The sequence below is a fragment of the Perca fluviatilis genome, chromosome 9 (assembly GCF_010015445.1).
Source record: "Perca fluviatilis chromosome 9, GENO_Pfluv_1.0, whole genome shotgun sequence".
In the NCBI taxonomy this organism is placed as follows: Eukaryota; Metazoa; Chordata; class Actinopteri; order Perciformes; family Percidae; genus Perca; species Perca fluviatilis.
The window spans coordinates 30,537,185-30,560,529 of record NC_053120.1 but is presented as its reverse complement, the minus strand read 5'-3'; the positions used below and the strand labels follow the sequence as shown (position 1 = coordinate 30,560,529).

The following is a 23,345-nucleotide window of genomic DNA, read 5'->3' as shown; positions in this document are numbered from 1 at the left end:
TGATATGGCCCGTCTATCACCAACATAGGTGGTGATAGACAGATGGTTTATCCAATCAGCTAACCAGTATTTTTGCCCCTTCCCAAAAGTTCTCCAACGGAAAGTTCCCAGATGCATATACCGAGCAAATACGAAGCAATCCATCTGGCGAAGTCAGGTTAAAAGAAATTGGCTAAATGGCTGAAATTGTACAAGTGATGGAAATTGTTAGCTAAAGGTTATGGATAAACAGTTAAAAAATTAACATTATCCACTATTATACAAAGAACAGTGTTATACATTTGAAACAAACATTGGGAAATGATAAAGAGATACGTAAGTTCCTCTAAGGTTGGGAACCACTGGCGTAGATGGACAGTCGCTCCGTGTTGCTGGCATCAGTGCTCAAATGCCTCATACATAAATGGTTATTGGGGTCAATTAAGATAGCCCCTCCCCCAAATACGGTATGTCCTGCATCCACTGGTCATTTCCCTGCTGTCAGCTTTTACAAAGCACATCTCAGCGGTCACTTGCTGAAATTTGAGTTACTATGCCAGTCGATCCAGAGTATTTCTGTTTTTAATATGGAACATGATGGTAAGCAGGCTGTGGGGGTTTGAAAGGTCATCCTTTAAAAATAAATGTTGGCAGAGGGGGGTCTCATGTGAAGCTCTCATTTGACATAAAGACACTTTTAATAGTAGGTGGTGTGATATCTCCACTTTGGTTCTAGTGAAGTCAGTGGTTCTATAAACACAAACAATTTAAATTTTTTTTAATGTGAATCCTTTAAAGAACTTTAATATATATTTATTTTTAGGTGAGTTATTTACCTGTGGCACAGGCTAGTGGTCTTGACGTCCATTATTTTTTACAATCTATGATCTCTAGTCAGTATTTCACTTTTGGAGAGATTGTTCTGCCATATGAGATCTGTCTTCCATAAAGCTATCAATTCTAAATGTGTTTATGCTTGGACACATTATTGGCAGGTGGTAAGCGTCAACTCACATCCTGGCTATGTGTTTGCTGAATTCCAGGTCAGTGTGTCCCACTCACACTTGGCTACTGCAGAGTAATCATAAAAGAAGATGGCACCTGCCATGTTGTCACTTAAGTGTCAACTGGCTGGGTGTGAAGGACATGTTGGGTATTTCCTGGCAGAGGTCTTTCCTCTCCCCCCTCACCCTGTGGTATCATCCATTTTGGCAGCATGGCAACTCCTTTATTTTCTTTAGGTCCTATATAATTCCACTTTACAGATGCTAAACATAATCAAATATGTTCACATTGTGCCATAATTTACCAGCCCTGCAAAGTCAGGCTGCAAATACTGCTTATTCAGTTCAGAAGATTAAAGTGGCTTCTGTGAGGCTAATAAATGACCACAGCATTGGATTACATTTATATTTTTAATTATTAGATAAATGTGTTCATGTGTACATTAGATCTTGAAAAGATAATGGCTGGATTTATACTTATAATACATGTTGCTAATTCTCTTTAAGCATACAGTATAACATGGATACTGATGGAGTAGTGAGAGACTGATGATGTACTCCGTGGGCAGTTAAAATATTGCATCTAAATATTGACAGTCTAACAGGTACAAAAAAATTAACATTATCCACTATTATATAATGAACAATGTTATACATTTGAAACAAACAATGGGAAATGATGAAGAGATGTGTAAGTTCCTCTAAGGTTGGGAACCACTGGTGTAGATGGTGTGTGATGGTGTCGCTCCGTGTTGCTGGCATCAGTGGTCAAATGCCTCATACATAAATGGTTATTGGGGTCAATTAAGATATCCCTTCCCCCAAATACGGTATGTCCTGCGTCCACTGGTCATTTCCCTGCTGTCAGCTTTTACAAAGCACATCTCAGCGGTCACTTGCTGCAATTTGAGTTACTATGCCAGTCGATCCAGAGTATTTCTGTTTCTAATATGGAACATGATGGTAAGCAGGCTGTGGGGGTTTGAAAGGTCATCCTTTAAAAATAAATGTTGGCAGAGGGGGTCTCATGTGAAGCTCTCATTTGACATAAAAACACTGTTAATAGTAGGTGGTGTGATATCTCCACTTTGGTTCTAGTGAAGTCAGTGGTCCTACAAACACAAAAATGTAAATGTTTTTTAATGTGAATCTTTTAAAGAACTTTAATATATATTTATTTTTAGGTGAGTTATTTACCTGTGGCACAGGCTAGTGGTCTTGACAGGGCTTCTAGCCCAGCTGCTGGCCTATGAAGAAGATATGGATATTTAAAGAAAACTATCACATTTGCATAGCTTAATGTAGGTTAAATGGCATTAGTGTCAGCCAAGCCACTGTAATTTTCAACTGCATATCATGACTGTATCCCAATTGCACATGCTTGTCAGCAACACAGAAGGAACACAGCTCCTCTTTAAGGGTCAGTGACCTGATCATATCATATCCCATTTGCATGGCTTAATGTAGGTAAAACGTCATCAGTGGCAGCCAAGCCACTGCAATGTTTTAAATTACAAGCTGCATATCATGATTGTATTTTATCCCAAATGTAAAATTGGACACACTTGTTAGCGACAAAGAAGGAACACAGCTCCTCTAAAAGGGTCAGTGATCTCAGAATTCGCACATAAAAGGTTATATGAAGAATTTGGAACTTGGCAACATATTTATGAATAGGATAGTTGAAGTCAACAAAAAACATCCACCTGCTTTCGTTGAAAAGGGGTTGATCCCAGCAGAGGAAGGCTGGGGTGGAAACATGCCAGGAGAGGAAATCGCAGGTAATGGAGGAGGACAGAAGCTAGCAGTCGGTGGTAGCTCCTACCAAAACATAAAAATATATGTACAAACCCGATTCCCAAAAAGTTGGGACACTGCACAATTGTGAATAAAAACAGAATGCAATGATGTGGAAGTGTCAAATTTCAATATTTTATTCAGAATACAACATAGATGACATATCAAATGTTTAAACTGAGAAAATGTATCACTTTAAGGGAAAAATAAGTTGATTTTAAATTTCATGGCATCAACACATCTCAAAAAAGTTGGGACAAGGCCATGTTTACCACTGTGTGGCATCCCCTCTTCTTTTTATAACAGACTGCAAACATCTGGGGACTGAGGAGACAAGTTGCTCAAGTTTATGAATAGGAATGTTGTCCCATTCTTGTCTAATACAGGCTTCTAGTTGCTCAACTGTCTTAGGTCTGCTTTGTCGCACCTTCCTCTTTATGATGCGCCAAATATTTTCTATGGGTGAAAGATCTGGACTGCAGGCTGGCAATTTCAGTATCCTTCTTCTATGCAGCCATGACATTGTGATTGATGCAGTATGTGGTCTGGCATTGTCATGTGGAAAATGCAAGGTCTTCCCTGAAAGAGATGACGCCTGGATGGGAGCATATGTTGTTCTAGAACTTGGATATAACTGTCAGCATTGATGGTGCCTTTCCAGATGTGTAGGCTGCCCATGCCACACGCACTCATGCAACCCCATACCATCAGAGATGCAGGCTTCTGAACTGAGCGCTGATAACAACTTGGGTTGTCCTTGTCCTCTTTAGTCCGGATGACATGGCGTCCCAGTTTTCCAAAATGAACTTCAATTTTGGATTCGTCTGACCACAGAACACTTTTCCACTTTGCCACAGTCCATTTTAAATGATCCTTGGCCCAGAGAAAACGCCTGCGCTTCTGGATCCTGTTTAGATACGGCTTCCTTTTTGACCTACAGAGTTTTAGCCGGCAACGGCGATTTTCGCCGCAGCATTGGGGGAATTGGTGATCCTCTGCCCATCTTGACTTCTGAGAGACACTGCCACTCTGAGAGGCTCTTTTTATACCCAATCATGTTGCCAATTGACATAATGAGTTACAAATTGGTCCTCCAGCTGTTCCTTATCTGTACATTTAACTTTTTCTTATTGCTACCTGTCCCAACTTTTTTGGAATGTGTAGCTCTCATGACATCCAAAATGAGCCAATATTTGGCATGACATTACAAAATGTCTCACTTTCAACATTCGATATGTTATCTATATTCGATTGTGAATGAAATATAAGTTTATGAGATTTGTAAATTATTCCATTCCTTTTTTACTCACAATTTGTACAGTGTCCCAACTTTTTTGGAATCGGGTTTGTATCTTACGTCACCAAATAAAAACTGAACAGTATAATGTATATTTACTTGACCCTTACCATCTGAGCTGGGCTACTCTGCTCTGGAGTCTCCTTTTGAACATATTGAGGTTTTGATTTGAACCAACCACTAAACCATCCTGCCTTGGTGTTCTGCATAAAACAGAAAACAAATGAGACCCATATCAAACAAATAGCATACAGGTGTCAGAATGACCCACCCACCTGTTTAGGAGGCTCGTTGGTTTGCTCAGAGGCCTCTAAAACTTGCGGGATGCTCGGCTGGCATTGCGCCTGCTGACTGAAGTTGACTTCCAGCATCCGAACCCCTATCTTCAAAGGCAAACACAGACAATGACACACATCCATGTGAATTTATTTTAAAAACATTTACCAGCTCTATATGCTTGAAAAGGATCAAGTCTTGTGAAGAACTTAATTGTAGCAATATAAATCTATAAAAGGATGACAAAAGTAACATAAAACTATGCCATATTTGTGTTGTTGCTTTTGTTTTAATCAGTACAGAATATTACAAAGATTTCTCACTGTGCCTGCTTCAGAGGATGACCCAGCCCCTGTAGAAGCAATGATATCAAAATATCACACACAAGACTCCCCACAGCCCATGGTAAATATCTGAATAAAAAAAGGAAACGAATGCTGTCTAACATTGGATTCTCACCTTCTGCTGCTGATGGCAGATTACTCAGAAGACAATGTGGCGTGGCAGTTGTGATTTCAGCAGTATCTACGTTACGATAACTCAAGTCTTGACTCGTAGCCACGCTGGGTGTTGGGGGAGCATAAACCAGCGTTACTGGCACTGGGGAATTGGCAGATGGCCTAGACAAGCAACAGGGAGATCACAGTGACATAAGTCTATTAGGACTGGATATCACATGTGCAATAACAGGTTTCATCTATGTAGTTGACAGAAATTGATAAGACATGTTGCTGCACATTTTGTACCAGTCCTGAGTTTTGCTAACATCCCAGGACAACGCGCTAATTTCCTCAGTAATTCGTTCAACTTGATGCTCAAGTTTTTCTTGATCCCCAGTGCCTCTGTAATAAAGGAGTTCAGGCTCTGGACTCTGGATGTCATGGTTTAGGTCATCAAAGTCTGATTCTGTAAAACAATAAAAACATACAGAAGTTCAGAAGTATCCTTAGAATATTCATTAGATGAACAAGAAAGCAGTGTGAGAATACACTGTTTTTAGTGTGAAACAAGCCACACAGTGCATCATTTTAAGTAATGAGAGGATTAAAAATGACCTAAGAACACTTTGCTGTCCTCACGTGCCAAAGTACTTCCCTTTTGAGGTGGCTGGTATGTTTCAGCACAGTCGTAACTCCCCGTCTGAGTAAAAAAGAAATGTAGACATCACTTATATAGAAAAACAAGAATCTACAGTGACTCTGTGATGTTGTACTTGGGCATAACTATACTGTACTGGCAAGCATGCTAATATGCTAATGCTTACATGCTGATTTAGTAAGTATGTTTACCATGTTCACTATCTTATTTTAGTATGTTCTGCATGTTTAATAATGTCACATTTAGTTATTTTCCAGTCTTTTAATTTCAATTTTAAATACTAAAATGAAGGGGGCGTGGCTATCTCACAGATTCAGGCAGAAGCAACTACAACTGTGATCCCTGATGCGTAGTTGGAGCCAGGAAATATATTTCATCCAAAATTTCAGGACGTCAAAGGTCTAATTTTAACTAAATCTGTCAGCGTCTCCTCACAAAACTCACGCGGCAGGACACTCAATTTAGGTCACCCATGTCCCTGAGAAAGCACATATAGTTGGGTTGATTTGGCTGACAAGAGGGTCAGGTGAGTGAGTGAGTGAGTGATGTAAAAGGACCACATATGAAAGTGGCCCAAATCTGAATTGAAAAGATCAGATTCCATGGGATTTGTGCTGTTCATAATGTTATAAATGTCACATATGAGCAAATAAATCAGAATTGGGCCACTTTTGCCTGCAGTGTGAATGTAGCCGAAGTTCCAGCTACCGTGGATAAAAAATAAATAAAAATAAAAAACATAGAAGAAAAGCCTTTTGAAAGCAAAATCTATTTTCAAACAGAAACAGGTCCCAGTAACCAGTAGCTGGCATAGCATAGGCCTACACATGTAGCATTTGGGGAAGTAATTGTGCACAATTTTCCCCACAAATGTGAGGCTACAAATTACTTATTCAGAACACATAATACATACTGCTCTGTACAGATCTATGGACAGAGAATTTCAGGCGCAAACAGAAATATAAGATCTAATCCATTCGTTACTACGTACAGAACCAGACAATATTGACCCAATTCAAGCCATTAAAGTAGCTTTGGTTTATCCAAACACTTAAGATTCCTGTTAATCCTGCATTTCTGTTTAGCTAAAACACATTTAAAAATGTTCCTTAAGATTATAAATTTTTCTGAAATAAAAGCCATGGAGAAGCTAACCTGTAAACTGTGGTGCCTAGCACGAAGCTGTTTCAGCCAGTCAGGTTCCTGCTCGGCTCTGCTAACACCTGCTTCACAGAACTGACCCTCAGAGTGTCTCAGCCTGTCTGACAGCTGCAGGAAAAAGGACACATATATACAGTATTTCTGTACAATTTAATTGATAGACACTGAGTACTTTTGTTTACAGTACTCAAATGTATAAGACACCATAGGTATGTGTGTATGTGTGGGAATACCTTAATAACCTCTCCAGTCAGCACAAAGAAAGGCTCCCTCTGTCTGAGGATTGCCTGTCCTACCACCTCGCAGTAGTGAAAGGCCTGAGATGCAAGCCCACAGTCTAGCAGTCGACAGGCATATAGAAACTTATACACCTGAACACAGCGCAGCAATATTTAGCATTGCGTGCCTCTTTATCAGATTTATTTAAATAGGACTGCAACTGAGAATAATACAATTTAAAAAAAAAGCTACCTGAAAGGATGGTATTGAAAGGCATTTGCCCCCAAGTGTCTGGCAGTACTCATACAATTCAGTGCACTGGATGGCAAGGTTTGTGGCAAAGTATTCAAAGGATTGCCTGAAGGAGAGGAGAGAATACAGCAAACCAGACATAAGAAAGATCACCTCAGCAAACACACTAGCTATCACTCTAAAAACTCCTGGGTTATTTCTTCAACCCAGTTTCTGGGTTATTTGTGTTGGGTTAAAATTATGGGTTATTTTTTCAGAGAGTAACCATTTTCTGGGTTATAGGGCTAATATTTTGACCCAATTCCTGGATTGTTTGGGTTGCTGGGTTATTTTTCAAAGAGTAACCCATGTTGTGGGTGATAGGGTTGTGTCTCTCTCTCTCTCTCTCTCTCTCTCTCTCTCTCTCTCTCAAATGTATTTTTTGTTGGAGGGGTGTATTTTATGGAGTTATTATATTATCATGTCAACATAGTTTATAATATGAACAATCACATTTGTGTGTCGTGTACATTATTACAAAACAGTATCACCAGTATTTGTAGGAGAAATAAAGTGACACACCCTCTAAACATGGATATATTAACTAAGAAATAGAAGAAATAAGTTCATATATTAAACCCTTGCCCATATAACATACACATCAGTCTGCCAGAAATTCAGGAGAAGAGGAAGAAGAAACACCTCCTTCCCTCTCTACCCCCGTAGAAGAAGAACGCCCCCTCTCTCAGAGGAGGGGCGGGACTGTTGATACAACGTATGTACATGTCGTCATTTCAGAGCGAAGGAACTACTCATCCCATAAACCACCGCACACTAGATGAGTAACTTAGTATTTGAAGTAATGCAGGAAGTGTGCATTTAGTTTCCATGCTTATTGTGTTTCCACAACAATGTTAGTGAGTAAATCTACTGAAATGGCCACCACACCATAACAGAGGAGTGTGATGCGTCAGATGAGAATACAGAGGTTTAGTCACATATTTAATGGTTGTAAAAAAAACAATTGAAAATACATTTGAAATAACCCAGAAAGTAGTTGGTCCCTTTTTAACCCAGGAGTTGTTAGAGCGTAAAACAAACATAAGAAGATTTAAAGACATTGACCTGCCTTGCCTGGAGGTCATTTCATATACTTATATTTCTTTCATGGAAATGGCAGAATTGATTTATGACTACATCATCGGCAATTGAACTGATGAATGGCTTTAAGGAGCAAGCACAGCTCACCTGTGGCTGCTGCCTAGAAGCACAAGTCTTTCTGCCTTCTGTGTGAATACCCCAAAGGGATAACTGGCTGTCAGGTAGCACACATGGGCGGCATGTATAAGGCCTTTGGAGGCTGCACAAGGAAGAACAACACAAAACAACCAGCTCGTATATCTGTGCAGAAATAACATTACAACCTCAACCTGTCAGTGCGTCCATACCGAGTGTGTCTCCCATAGTGACGATGGCCTTCTGTTGGACGGCAGGATCTCCTGTCTCATTGGAGAGCATAACAGCTAGATGGGGCCTCCAGTCTCCCCATTTCTCATTTCCACAGCACTGGGCACAGAGCATCACTATCAAGACACTTATTGGCTAATAATATACAGAGTGACATTTTTTCAATACAATAATTGCAATTGTGTTGATTGTGATGTGTGAAGACTTTATGTTCTGAATGTTTTACCATGGCTACAGCAGGGATTCTCCCAGTCAGCAGGTGGAAGAGAGTCTGGAGGGGATCACTGGCTGTTAGCTGGCCTGTAAACCTGCCAAAGAGCTGCTTGTCTCATTGCACATCTTAACCAAGGCTTTATTACGTGGTAGAAGAAGAGCTACTGTACTAAAAGCCATCACAGTTAAAGAGAATCCATGTTGCTACTCTGTACAGAAGTGCTACGGCATGCTGATGTCCCCCCCCCATACATTCCTCTAGTGACACGTGCTGCTGTGGGACATATCGCTGTTGCCAAAATAGTTTGTAACATGGATTGGGTTACAGAAACTGTAGTTTTATGACATAGTGCAAACTTTTGTCACTCCTCTGTGATATGTACAGTGATTTTTTTGAGTTGATTCTTAGCAAAAAACCCTTTGTTCTTTTACAAAGGGGTTTTTCATGTGTAATTACTTCCACCAACTAATCAAAGTATTCGTACACGTAGAATCTGCCGTTCAGAATACATACGAGCAACTCGCTCAAATGATGGCCGCCATGTTGCGCCTCCATCTTTAAAATACATTAGCCAAAGAGGGACATACCTCCGCCTTTCGCGCTTTTAAACACAGTGGCACCGTGACGAATGCTAGGGAGGGGGAGAAGATAATGGAGTCGCCAAGGAAGTTAAAAAGAGAATTAAAACGACAACGCAACAGGCAAAGCAACAAGACCAAAGTTAATATTGGAGTGGCTTTTCCAAGATGGAACGAGCTCATAAGGAGCAAGGTTTTTAAAAAGTTGCCTGCGTTCTTCTCAAAGGGTAATTTTGACTAACTATAGCATGGTTGTGCATAACGCTAGAACGACGTCTAGGATACTTTTCCTAGCGTCAATGATGAAAAAGTATTGACTACCTTGTAACATAAACGTAATCATATGTGTCGTGATTTCCCTGGCAGACAACTCACGTAATGGAGTTGTAACACAGACTAGCTACAGCTAGAACAGCTGCGTGTAAACGATGGAGATACTAAGAGCTAATTTTGGTTTCATTGACATGATTTTTCATACTGCTCAGAGAAATATATTAAAAACACAAACCTCCGTTGCTTCTCTCCTACACTGTAAACATTGCCTTACACTATTAATCTTGTACAATATACAGAATAACGATAGCACTGATACTTTACTAACATTAGCTTGCATATGTTTGGGAACCTGATAGCTGATGTTAGCAATGAAATGGTACCAAAATAACGTAAAACTATTATTACACTGGAAGGAACACTCACAGACAAAGTCGTACTTCTTGGAAAGTAATATTCAGTTGTCATATATAATTTCACCGCTAGATGGGAGAAATTCTTACACAATGTAGCTTTAAAACATCTTATTGTATGTCAAGCAAGATGATGTACACTCTCTGGTAAAGTGTTAATGCTCTGATATGTACTGCACTACCCTCTGCAAGTTATAAATAACTCAGAAGCTGAGATTTTATTTACTTTACTTTAAATGTTCACAAACAGGAAGTGTTCCAGAGGTATGATCTCCTCTTGTTTTCACACCTGTAATTACCTTCCACAGATTCTAAATAAAGGGAATTCTTACTGCAGGCAAATGCACTCTGATGATTTTTCTTCAATTGGAGGTGCAATTACTCCCATTAAAATGTCAATAAGACTTTTGTCCAAAAAAAATGGCATGATCATTTTAAATTCCACAAATTGTTTAAGGCCACGCTAGCAGCTACTTAGGCCCCACCATGCCAAAATGCTTCATGGACTTGCTGCATTCCTGGAGGCTTGGCTAAAACATACACAGGAAACTGATGATATACTCCTACTACAATTGACAGAAATAGTTTCCATTTTATTGTAGCTGTAAAACAAGTTTAAAGCATATCATAAGAGCTCCCTCTGACTTCTCATAAGCATCTGTTCAGCACAGTGGTGTAGGATCTGTTGTCCATTAAAACATATCATAAGAGCATATCATAAGAGCTCCCTCTGACTGCTCATAATCATCTCTCAATTACTGCTTGTGTGTAGAGTTCTATACAGATTTCTTGCAGCTGTCATGTCTTAGATGACTTTGCTTCTCTTACCTGTTCAGCACAGTGGTGTAGGATCTGTTGTCCATTTTGCTGGCCAGAAAAAGTGCATGTCCCCACAGACCGCTGCTCATAGCTGACTCCAAGGCCTCCTGGAAACCCAATGGGACAAACACTCAGATCCCAACACAGTATGACATCCATGGTAATTGTGATGAAGATGTAACACAAAGGTTTGGAGCACTCCGTTAAAGGGTGTATCCTAAAAGGTGCGTGATAAACTATTTAATGATATGCGGATTACTATTTGAATATATAGACCAAATCACCGTGACTAACACAAAAATAACCTCAGGGTAGACAAATGGGCATTGATATGAATCGTGGAGATGTGAAATGGGCAAACTTTTCAGCCAGGGGCACAACTACACAGTGTCAGAGGGGTATGCGGCAACAATTTTGGCGCCCTAGTGATGGCATCAGATAAGACAAATATTATGCAGTAAGGTTGTGCTGCTGTTGAAATTACATTCACATTTTGGATTTTAAAAATTACAAATATGGAGAGCCACTTAGCACAGACCTTTAAAGAGAAAGAGAGAGAGAGAGAGAGAGAGAGAGAGAGAGAGAGAGAGAGAGATGTGACCCTGTAATTACAGCTTCTAAAACAAAATCTATTAATGATTCCATGGTAAACCAGAGTTATTGCATTATTTATGTTTTCCAGATTCTTGTCATTTATTGTACATGCTACCTTATATTTTCCAGTTTTCAGCTCAGCAACCTGGGTTTTGCATATTCTAAGCTAGCCGTAAACCCCCATTTGGCTGCTACATTCCTAGTGTTAGCAAATGCTAGCTAGTCTGTTAACATGAATACTTGCAAGCCCCCAAGCACAGATGTCACACTTTAAATCCTACCTGTTGCCTTTCACCATCCACTTATTTAACTGCTGTTGCATTCCTTGACATGCTATCTCCTTTTCCCTCTTTCTTTTTCTATTTTTAGCCCCCGAGAGCTTTTTTGCTTTATCCATCTTTTTCCATAGATGACAACTCACTACTGTACGGATCCCACTATGGCTACGCCAAGACCCACCTTCAATAGCCCGGGTTCCCTCTTCTACAGTATGTCAAAATTCTATGATGGAATCTTATGAGATAGGGCACCTACTCAAGCCTGTTAGTCCTCTACAATGTTATATAATAACATTTAGGAAATGCAGCAATGATTTAGAAATGCACAAAAACAGCTACATATAGAAAATACCAAAAAATAATTTGTAAATCTTTTTTTTTTTACCATTGCTTTGGCGCCCCCTTGGTGCTGCGCCCCTATGCGCTGCATATAGCGCATACCCACTTTTTGCGCCACTGATTTCAGCCTTAACTGTAATGTTCAAAGATATAGAGTTAAACGCTGTGGTCCAACTTATCTGATGTTCCTGCTGTGCTAATTTTCTGTACCATTTTGCTTTGCTAGTGTCTTCGATAAACCAAATCTAGTGTTACGAACAGCAACATCTCACCGCTGCTCAGACTGACTGCTAATTTGGGTTGTGTCATTTTCTTTAGTGTGTGGCCCCACAGCTAAATTAGGTCTAGGCCCAATGTTAATAAAGGTTTTGAAATATGAAAGCATCAAACATGCATTTTAGATGAATGAGATGAGAGTATAAATCACATTGTCCCCTGTTTGCTCAGCACTGTTAATTGTATGTACGAGACGCAGGGGTTTTCTACTCGGAAGTTATTGTAAACATTGTGATCGGGTCTATACTGTATAATTTATATCCTGCCCTGGAGAGTAGAACATTTATATTCTGGCATTCACTGAGATTACTAGTGGGGAAAAGTAAGTAAGTACACTTAGATAAGTACTGGGGCACGTCCAATCCCAGTTTCTGGGTTGAACGACATATTTCATCAGAACGGTTTGAAACAATGTGCAATGGGCTTTGAGGTATGTTTTCTCTCATTTAGTAGGTGTGTCAGAGATGTTATCCAATCAGCAGCGACGTGAATGTAAACTCATGGTAATAAAAGGCGCACACAGCAGGGGGTTCAACGCACCACTGTTTCAGTTTAAATAAACGGTTTTATCAGGGCTGAACATGTCCCTGAACTGTAAGTACAAGTTTGCAGTACCTGTATTTAACATGTATTTTCCTTATACTTATACTTGTATGTTTTATCCTACTACATTTATTTGACAGTTGTAGTTACTGGAGACTTTTCAGATTAGAATTTTACATTAAAAACATATGACAAGCTTTGAAACACAATGCATTATTAAAGATTAGATCAGTGGTTCCCAGTTTTTGGCTAGTGACCCCTTACACAAAAGCAGTGTCTAGTGGGGATTCCGTTCCTTGTCGTGGGTCAGATGTCAATGAGTTGTTAGCAGTCCCACCAAAGTGACGTTACTTGCCCCTCTTAACTTCTCCTATGGTTTAATTTAAATTTAAGGCTTTAGGTTGAGAAACCGCAGGACTAACCTTCCTTAGTCTACATAAAGTAGTTAAAACTAGCACCTTGACCAACTACAACAGTAAAATGTTGCTTACACAGCTGCAATCCAAATTAAATTTTCTGCAGAATGAGTACTTTACGTTTACTTTTGATACATTTAGCAATAATTCTGTACTTTTACTTAAAGCTATAGTGCATAGTTTCTTCCCCCATGAGGAATTCTAAGTAATGACAACAAAACTCGGCGCGTCCATACGATACAAGCCTTCTGTGACCGCGCTACTTCAGAAGGGAACTTAAAATTTTTTTTTTTTAAAAACGTCAAATGAATTTAGAGTTAAAAAGGTACAAACCTTCTTTCTTCCAGCAAGCAGCAGTTGAGTGTAGCGCTGCAGCGTGGTCTCAGAGGTCTCAGAGCTCAAGCTGCTCCAGTTTCCTGTGAGCAGGTCATCTCCTGTGCGAGGTGGTGCTTCAGCAGTTGTGCCCTCACTGAAGTCAATGAGTGTTGGAGCATCTGACTCCCAGCTTCCATCTGAATGTGAGCCCTGCATCAGCAGCTCTGCGATATCTGAGCCAACTATTTGCTGAAACAATGGAAATGTAGTTATAATTGTAATAAAAACATGAGATTTATGGCTTACTTTGATGGCTGTTTGATGCAAATGTGAACTATTTCCACATATAATAATAACAAGACATGACCCACTTACTCCATTCTGTCTGCAGAGCAGGATGAGTAAATTCCACAAGAGGGCAGCAGAACTCTTATCATGCTGGTTGTCACCACTCATGCAGGCACTTGCCCTCTGGTGGGCAAACTCTATAGCATCTACTTTGTGCAAATCTTCCCTTCAAAAACATGAAAAAAAAACTTCAAACATTGAATTTTACATATAATCTTTATAATGTCTCACAAGACTAATAATACTTTTAGATTTGACATTCTGCGAATGTATTGATGGTAGAGAAATTGCATCAATCATTTTGTTTAGATCAGAGATCTTCAACAGGGGGTCCGGGACTCCTATGGTGTCCTCAGAGTCAATGCAGGGGGGTTTCTTTTTAAATTAAAAAGTTCTAAAATGAATGCAACACATTATTAGCAAATATAAATCCCCACTGATGATAGGCTTACTGACCTATAGGTAAGGTAGTCACTAAGATCCACAGATACAGTAATCCTAAGGATTCACTGTGTATGTTTAACATTAAAACAACAATTATTAGGCTATTTAATAGCTTAGTATTCTATGCAAAAAAGGTATGTATAAAGGCTTGAGGCCGCCCTACACGTTATTGTAGGTCAGTTTAATATGCAACTTCATTTTATAAAATATATGTAGTTGGGGGTTCCTGCTGTCTCTCTTTCAGTTAAGGGGTCCTTGAAAACATTGAAGACCCCTGGTTTAGATTATTTAGTGGTGAGAATTTCCGTATCAGAATTGCACAACAAATGACAAAACCAACACCAAATACCTGATTAAGGGCCCTGGGAAGCTTCTCATCTCTTGCTGTTCCTTTGTCTCACCCAGTATTGTCTGTGCAGACATAAAGAAAAACAAATCTCTTTCATTCTTATTCAAGAATACAGTACTAGTGGTTCAGAAAAAGAAAATCTTATATTATCAACACAGGCTAGTGTTGAACCTACTTCCAGACTGTGGATTTCCAGCTGGCTGACGTTCTCCTGTGTGGACAAGCGTGGCGTGACCCGTATCAGTTGGCCTGCTGGCCCAAAGCTGACAACCGCATGAGGGATTGAGTACTTCAGAGGAGCTGCCATCTGATGCATCAGTCTATGCTCTGAGGAGATAAGAAGCACAGAAGAGCATGCGTCATGATAAATACTCAGTAAAGTGGACCTGAGAGAAAACAGCTTGACCTGTACGCTCACCTGCATCAGATGTGTGAACAGATTGTGCGACAGGCTCGCTGTGTTCAGCTCCATTGATGTACTGACTTAGTTCATAGCTGCTGGAGGATAACCCTGAGTTTTTGGAACTTTCTAATGTCCCCGGGTAATAAGAGGAAACCTCTTCATTGTCTCTGGAGGGATTATCCTCGTAGTCATTGAGGTAATGCTGGGAGTTGTCTCTGCCTTGGTCATACCTGAAAGAATGAAAGCAACAGTATATTGCATTTTCATAGAAATACATATTCAGTTTGATACTTTGTATTGCTGCTACAAAACATAATGAATCAGCCGCAAGTCCTGAAACATTTGCGTTTGCTACACTTGGCTTAATGTAGTACAGTAGCAGCTTTGTCTTTGAAGGATAAAACCCTCTAGCACACAGATACATTTTAAAGAGCAGGTAGCAGCAACAAGCAGTATCGGTATGTTAAGAAGAAGACCTCAGTGGGGTTTATGTCTAACCAAACACACAAAATACCGTTGTTCATTAAGTTACCTCTGTATGATTTTGTTTCCTGCAGATTTACATACATTTGGAACTGCTTTTATCTTTTGTCTCCTCAACAACTGTGACTTACATCACTCTGGTATCTGTCAGACCTCCCACCTGCTCCAATTGGTGCAAAACAGAGCTGTCTGAATAACTGGTACAAAAAAAACCTTACATTGGCTTCCTGTTGGATTTTGCATTGATTTTAAAAATTCCACCATACATTTTAAGGCATTAACCGGTACATGCATTATCATGATTTCATGCATGACTTCATTTATGAAAAAGCATGAATTCATGCATGACTTAATGCAAAAAACAATACATTAATTAATGCATCAGTTAAGGTATTTGAATCATCATGATTTCTGATTTATGACCAGTCACAGCAGTGTACATATATTCTGAAGAATTGCAGTGTTGTAAATCATGGTTAACTAAACATTACTTCTTCATTACTTCATCATGTTTGTGGCCCTTCAAATAAAGTGCTGACTTGGTCCATCTTTAACATTGATAAATAAGATATGATTAATGGTGGCATAACATGTAATGTATTAAGAATTAAAGGAGTGGGTTGGCAAAATGATACTGAGGTCACTACATTGACACAAAATACAGTATACTGCAGATTGATTTTTATAGTTGCTTTATTCACAACAACATAGTAATGCCTGAGAACAATGCTCACCCAAGTGGGATATTTAGGAATTTTTACTTTTTACTAACTTCTAAGTGTCTGAACACCAGAAATGTCTTTTTTTTTTTTATTTCAGGGGTCACAAAGATGATTGTTGCATATGCCACCATTAATCATATCTCATTTATGAATGCTAAAGATGGACCAGGTAAGCACTTCATTTAAGGGCCACAAACATGATGAAGTAATGAAGAAGTAATATTTAGTTAATCGTGATTACAACACTACAATTCAGTTTCTGTAGCCTGTCACTTTACCTATGAAGAAGTAATGGACATCATTAATAAATCAGAAATAATGATGATTGAAATACCTTAATTGATGCATTGATTAACGTATTCTTCCTGCATTAAGTCATGTATGAGATACTATTAATCCTTGTACATTACTGATAGTTCATGACATACTACATGAATGAGTTCACGCTTGTTCATGCATGAAGTCAGGATAATTCATGTACCATTATTATAGTGTTACCTTTTAACTTCTCTTAAATCTTTAAAAAATAATAATTTTATAAAAGGTTTTGGTGACTACTTAACATGTTTCTTCTGTTTTACCGCTGCACCCCTACAACTTTTATTTTATTTTTAAAAATATTTTTTGTCCTCCTTGTGTGTTATGATTCTATTGTTTGTTTCACTATTGCTTCCTTGTGATTTCATTGCCTGTAAAACATTTGTAACTTTGTTAAGAAGAGTATTATACAAATAAAGTTAGTTTTATACATATAACATATATAAGTTATTTAGTTTTATACATAACATTATAGTAAAGGAATGTACAAATGACAGCGTATGATCTCAAAGTCTTCTTTGTGGTGTAAAAACACCATAGCAATGGCTGCACATCACATGACAATAATAAATCTATTTTATCAGTTTTTTTACTGTCAGTTACAGATCAATAAAAGGTTTGCAGCTTACCTGTAGTCCTCAGTGTAGGAGCTCCCTGAATGTTCCAGCTTGTATGTATTGTCATGGTAAGGGCCCGTTCTCAAAGAGTCTTGGGGACCCCACTGGCCAGTATCTTAATGATAACAAATATCATGTTATTTGTTTTTACCAAGAAATAGTGTGTAGTAAACTGCTAATAAAAGTTATTTTGTATAACTGTACCTTGTTGTCCATGATGTCCTCTATAGTATTCATGGTCATAATAACCATAGTTGTCTCTGTAGTCCCAGTGGCTCTGGGGTGGATAGTCATACCCATGCCTGGAAATTAAAGCCTCTGGTTTCATTTTTGATTTGATTGCTTGATGTTGCACACATTTTTTAAAATACAAAACAATACACCATAAAACACAACATATGTCTTTCACATTGAAAGAGAAAGAGTGTGAGCTGGAGAGTTCAGAAACCCGGGTCACTAAAGCTCAGTTTAAAAATAGAACACTAAACTGTGAAACTAGAATACAAAAAAGATATACAGGTTAAAATTTTATTTATCATTGCATTGATTAATTTTCTTCCTGTGCTGAAAAAAAATGATCTTCTTTTCCACCTTCTTCCTGTAACCATCCTCATGGTAAGAGTTGTCTGTATCCCAGCATGCACCTAATGTGCTACGTACTTGAACCTTTTGCAGCACCACGCTGTATATATACATATCATACTATGAATACTTTGTGTTTGTCTTGTACAGCATGATTAGCCTACGTACACTCAAATTATTATTAAAATCTTACAGTGACTTTGGCACAATCCATATACTGTATTTAGGGTAATTAGTGTGAGGTAACACCAAAGAACATTTATACAAAACTCTTCAATTTAAGCAATAGGTTTCAGAGAGCTGTATGCACAGTCCCATTACGGTACACACCTGGATTGGGGTCTTTGGTGTTCCGGACGGCCATAGCCATAAGGATACTGCAGAGTGTTGTGAGGATACTGCTCTGGTCTGGCAGGAGGACTGGTGAAGTGAGCCCTGTAGTGGGCATCCGCCTGAGCCCAGTGCCTGTCCCTCACTCTGGGGTTCTGTGGTGGGTAGGTCTGGTCCCTCTCCTGCTGAGAATACCTGTAGTAGTCCTCTCTGTCTTTTGTTCTGTGGGAGTGACGGCCAGAGTTGGGCAGGATGGGATCTCTGTTACCTCTCTGATTCATGATGACCCCTTCACACAAGATCAGCCCTCCCTGTTAAGGTAGTAAATTCTGTCTCCAAGAAATCCTTATTTCAAAGAAAAATCCACACAGTAATGTGTTTTGTTTAGGTTCTTTCAGTTCGTACATGCCAGATGCAGTCAAAGTACATCCACGGCTGCCACATCATTTCACAGGAAACACAACATCAGCTGATAACAAGTCAGCATGATAACAAGAGGATAAAGTTCACAAAATACCGTGACCCATATAACAATGTGTTGTTACTGCAAATGAACCAGTGCTAAAGAGTTTAAATTGTCCCGATGAGAGAGAGAAAAAACCTCACTAAAGGATACTTTTTAATGAAATCACACCATTCAGGGTATGAATCCTTCATCTCCGTTATATATCCCAGCCTGAGTATTCTTAGGGAGCTGAGAGTAAACAGTGGAGCACGCCCTGAGGAGTTTGACAGCTGCAGTCCAACAAGGCGGGAAAAAAGGAAATCACGTCCATCTTCAGAATTAGCACAGAAAAAAATACTGTCAGAACTTTTTGTGTTATTTACACACGACTAACCGTGTCCTCGGATTGTAAAGTACATGTAAAAAGAACAACTTTGAAGTGTTGAGTGTTGCCACGTTGCCGGTATGATGCAGCGGACCGCCACAGTCGGTGTTTTAGAGTTGGGGTTAAGCTGGTCTCCGGTCTGTTTTAGTGATGTTCCTGGGAACATGGGCAAAATAAAACTGATTTCTAGTCAGCGGTGACAACTTCGAAGCTGAACGTTTTTGTTACATTCCCACCAGAGGCGCTCTAACTCATAAAGGCTTATTGAGATACGCTGGCATTCGCGGTCTGACTCTATACTTGTTCATGTTAATTCTTTTTTTCCCCATTCATTTTGTATCAGCCTCTGAATAAATGAATACAATATATATGGCATTTATGGTCATGGCCTGTTAGATTTACAGTACACTATACTCTTACACTTTCTCTAGGCTATAGGCCTACTCACAATACAATATTGTCATTTTTTCCTGGATTCTCATGTGCCATAGCCTATGACTTTTTCACAGCAGGCATTTTGACTTGTAATAGTACAATCACTGGTAGGCCTAGCCTATAACATTAATTATGGCAATATCAGGACCCTAAACTGAAGCTGCTAAATAGAATTCAGCCAAGTTTTACTAATTACTTACAGTATGTTCTACCACTTAGGCCTAATGTATTGTGTATTTTTGTCTCCCTCCTTGATTTCTTTTGTCTAAATTTGCTCTTCATGTTTAAAAAAAAAAAAAAAGATGAAGAGAACAGGGAGCATCACAGCTACACAGACTCGTCTAAGTCCTTACTTATCCTGTCACAAGATGAAAAAGAAGGAATGCTTAACATAAAATGAGAAAATATCGCATCAGCAGCTGATATGGAACTGCAATAGCCTGTAGCCAAGTATAATTTAAAATTATGCTACTTCTTATGGCTCACTGACTTCTCTTTGTGTTTGCCGGTGCATTGGATACACTCTAAAGCTGCTATAATTTCCTAATCAGAACTATTATTTTGTGATTAACTGTGGCACGTGTTTACTACCTTTCCCAGTAAACTGCCCTGTCACAGTCACAAGGTGTCGCTATATTCACCAAGATTAGATGAAATTGAAAACTGTATTTCCATGGGACCAATGGGACCGGTTTATGCAAATAAGTTGTGGGGACAGCGGGTTTTACTACTAGAAACGTTAGACTTGCCGGGCATACGGTGAGAATCTCAGCATACAGAAGCAGTCAGTTTCGCTCTGGATATTTTACAACACCAAACCGCTCGGATGTGCAATATGACTTTTGAAGAAACCAGTGGAGAGAATTCTTCAGAAAGGTTAGCTCGTGTTGTTTAACTTTTTGCATTTCCCTTCGCTTTTGCCTTTATAGTTCTAGCTTGTTTTAGATGTATACTTCACAACTGGAACCGTTTATGACCTTAACCTGGACACGTTTTATTTTACTGTATGTCAAGTAAGGTTTCTTTCATACTGTCAGCTCTGGCTGTCATTTAGCGATAGTTTGTCCCTAGTCTAACGTTACTGTAACGTTAGCTAACTAGTTAACACAAGTGCAACAGTAACATAGTCGCTCTAACGTTAGGTTAACGCTAAAGCTAAAGCTAGAGTAAGCTTAGCGTTAACCTAATTGTGCTAGTTGTTTAATTAGCTCAACGCTACGTGTTTAATATTTCGATGTCAAATCTGTACTATGATGCAGAAATGTTCATATTGTTATGTCTTAACACATTTCAGTCTGTGCATATCATTACTGAATAATATGGACATATAAATCTGAAATAGCAGTTAGCTTTCGCATTGACCGTGTTCTTGTATGTTTTGATGGCTGATATTTAAATACATGTATCAAATGTCTATTTCCTCAGGATGGAATCGGTGCCTAAAGCATTAGAGGAGGTCCTGAGCTCTGCATTGCCTCAGGGTTGCATCACCGTTGGAGTCTATGAGGCAGCAAAATCACTAAATGCGTAAGTTAACAATATGATTCTACTGTAGCCTTAGCTCTTAGTTAATTAATCTTCTTATGAGAAACGTGAGACATATTTCCTTTTCCTTACAACTCGTTATTGTCTTTGCTAGGGATCCAGACAATGTAGTGTTGTGTCTATTGGCCACAGACGATGAGGAGGATGTGGCTCTCCAGATTCATTTCACCTTGATCCAGGCATTCTGCTGTGAGAATGACATCAACATCCTGCGGGTGAGCAACATGAGGCGTCTGGCAGAAATACTCGGAGGAGTGAAATCCGGAGGGGAGCCCATTGACCTGCACTGTGTTTTAGTTACTGTAAGTGTCATTACTCATGTCTGCTGTTTACTATAGTACTGCTGCATATTGCTCACTTCCCTTCAGACTGGAAAGAGAGTTGTTTTGCCTTAGTTAGTGTCCGTTTTAGTACCGAGGTCATTGTCTTTACTTGCAAGGAACAGTTGCTAACAATGGTTGTGCAATCAGAATAATTTCAGTCTGTTTGCACATTTCATAAATCAGCAGATGGTAACTACTTCGTTCTTTCTTCTGCAGAATCCCCAGTCATCACTGTGGAAGGACCCAGCACTAAGCAAAGTGACCAGATTCTGCAGAGAAAGCCGTTGTTTGGATCAGTGGGTGCCTGTTATCAACCTGCCCGACCGATGAAACTGCTTGGAATATTAATGTTTTTTGTGCATTGGGGAAAAAGTAACTGCACAAGGCCCGTGTTAATGTCTGTGTTGGACTCCTTCGGAAAGTGCCCCAGAGAGAGAGAGAGAGAGAGAGAGACACAGGAGGGGCAGAAAAAAAGAACACAAGCAGCCAAATGTTCCAACAAATTTCCCAGGTCATGGTGAACTCGTGTGCCAAGGAAGAGTGACTCAGCAGTCTGTGTTCCAGGATTTCCAATGTATGACAGTGCCTTTCTCTGCCAAGAAAGAAGCCTTTACAGGAAACGTGAGCAGACAAGCACACGTGATGGTGAGCACAAGCCAGGACTGGGTCAAAGTAGACAGAGAGCCTCGGTTGACAAGACTCCAAAAACTGGACCATGCTGGAGTGGACCAGTCATAGCTCTCAGCTTGAAGAATTCCTCATGAAAATTCGACCAAATCCTAGCATTTCTTCAACAGCACATGTATGTAATCGTATTCAAGACTTCATGTCACTTTGATAATTTAAAAGGGAAAGTTTTCAGTTTATTGTTATTATTTTAAGGGCAATGCAATGTTTAGATTTGTCCACTAACTATTGCGTTGATGTGTTATTAATTTAATGAATCTATTTATTGTGCATAGTTCATTGAATTCTGCCTTGTTAAATTTAATGAAATAAACAAACAACCAACAGTTTACAGGGTGGTTTTGCCTTGATGATTTTGCAGGTATACTACAGGTTTAGCATGCTTGTAGGAAGTCACACAGTGTCCTGAACAGTGCATGCCTCCTGTGCCCACAGCTGGCACATATGAAGCTTAACATGTTGCCTCACAGGGTTTGGCTTTTGTCCTGTCATGTCACTGCCTGGGCAGGTTAAAGAAGGAACATGATCTTTCTAACAGTTCTGCAGCGTGCATCTCTTGGACCAAAAGCATGATAATGTTAGAATGATTACCAATTTTTTCAAAGATATGTTATTTACAACTTGACATAGAACTTTGTAAATCTGCTACAAGAGGTGGTGGAAAGTTGCAATGCACCACTGGAAATACTATTTACTTACAAGACAAAGTCCTGCATTTAAAAATCTACTTAAGTAGAAGTACAAAAGTATTTGCATCAAAATATTCTTAAAGTACTGAAATTAAAAGTACACAATATGCAGAACGGCCCATATTATATTTTTGGATTATAATTTCATATGAATTAACTGTTGCAGCTGGCTAATTTGATCTAAACCTATAATATTATTATAATATACTATCATATTTCATATGTTGATAATATTTTGGATTAATCTGAATCTGCAAAGTAACTAAAGTTATCAAATAAAAGTAGTGGAGTAAAGAGTACAGTATTTGCCTCTGATATGTAATGGAGTATAAAGTAGTAGAAAATGGAAGTACTCATCTCAAAACTGTACTTGAGTAAAGGTACATAAATCAGCTTTTCTCCTGCATGGGAATATCAGTAAAATGTTACCTTTCGCACATATTGAGTAGTTACATACAGGGAAGGAGCATTCCCATTGTAGTATGATTCTGAGTGGGATGGTGATCATCATGACAGCTCATTATTCAAGGCCTTTTGCACCTACAGAATCAGAGCTAAATTTACTGCTAGGTGGATTAAAAATAGCAGGGGCAAGGAAAAAAAACATATTGAAGACCCGTTTCAGACTATGCAAAAAGAGAAAACCAGAAATT

General features: G+C 39.1%; 2 protein-coding genes across 3 annotated transcripts; one reads left to right on the top strand and one right to left on the bottom strand.

Annotated features, from left to right (window-relative positions):
- Window positions 1-1,375: 1,375 nt before the first annotated feature.
- On the bottom strand, window positions 1,376-19,173 carry sec16b (SEC16 homolog B, endoplasmic reticulum export factor). 2 transcript variants are annotated; one of them, XM_039812424.1, is made up of 24 exons: window positions 18,184-19,171; window positions 17,476-17,573; window positions 17,284-17,386; window positions 15,147-15,361; window positions 14,904-15,055; window positions 14,729-14,790; window positions 13,963-14,101; window positions 13,606-13,836; window positions 10,836-10,933; window positions 8,756-8,837; window positions 8,511-8,628; window positions 8,311-8,422; window positions 7,084-7,189; window positions 6,846-6,983; window positions 6,607-6,720; window positions 5,409-5,493; window positions 5,100-5,259; window positions 4,813-4,973; window positions 4,677-4,705; window positions 4,353-4,460; window positions 4,188-4,280; window positions 2,690-2,804; window positions 2,181-2,230; window positions 1,376-2,095 (listed from the first exon to the last, which is right to left on the bottom strand). In XM_039812424.1, the coding sequence occupies exons 1-23, from the start codon at window positions 18,462-18,464 to the stop codon at window positions 2,214-2,216; spliced, it is 2,817 nt and encodes a 938-aa protein (XP_039668358.1). In that variant the 5' UTR covers window positions 18,465-19,171; the 3' UTR covers window positions 1,376-2,095; window positions 2,181-2,213. The 2 variants fall into 2 exon arrangements, with proteins under 2 accessions (XP_039668358.1, XP_039668360.1); XM_039812426.1 differs by lacking the exon at window positions 4,188-4,280 and having other exon boundaries at window positions 18,184-19,173.
- A 1,000-nt stretch (window positions 19,174-20,173) lies between these two features.
- gadd45ab (growth arrest and DNA-damage-inducible, alpha, b) lies at window positions 20,174-22,334 on the top strand. The gene is made up of 4 exons (XM_039810172.1): window positions 20,174-20,324; window positions 20,874-20,975; window positions 21,088-21,295; window positions 21,533-22,334. Exons 1-4 carry the CDS (start codon window positions 20,275-20,277, stop codon window positions 21,644-21,646), a joined length of 474 nt encoding a protein of 157 aa, XP_039666106.1. The 5' UTR covers window positions 20,174-20,274; the 3' UTR covers window positions 21,647-22,334.
- The last annotated feature ends 1,011 nt before the right edge of the window (window positions 22,335-23,345 follow it).

Excerpts from the sequence above, each read along its gene's own strand:
- gadd45ab (XM_039810172.1), top strand. The coding sequence starts at position 20,275 with ATGTGCAATATGACTTTTGAAGAAACCAGTGGAGAGAATTCTTCAGAA. Across the intron at positions 20,976-21,087 it reads GCAGCAAAATCACTAAATGC|GGATCCAGACAATGTAGTGT; the intron begins GTAAGTTAACAA and ends TGTCTTTGCTAG. Across the intron at positions 21,296-21,532 it reads TGCACTGTGTTTTAGTTACT|AATCCCCAGTCATCACTGTG; the intron begins GTAAGTGTCATT and ends TTTCTTCTGCAG.
- sec16b (XM_039812424.1), bottom strand. The coding sequence starts at position 18,464 with ATGAATCAGAGAGGTAACAGAGATCCCATCCTGCCCAACTCTGGCCGT. Across the intron at positions 13,837-13,962 it reads TGCTCTGCAGACAGAATGGA|CAAATAGTTGGCTCAGATAT; the intron begins GTAAGTGGGTCA and ends CCATTGTTTCAG. Across the intron at positions 2,805-4,187 it reads AGAGTAGCCCAGCTCAGATG|GAGCTACCACCGACTGCTAG; the intron begins GTAAGGGTCAAG and ends ATGTTTTGGTAG.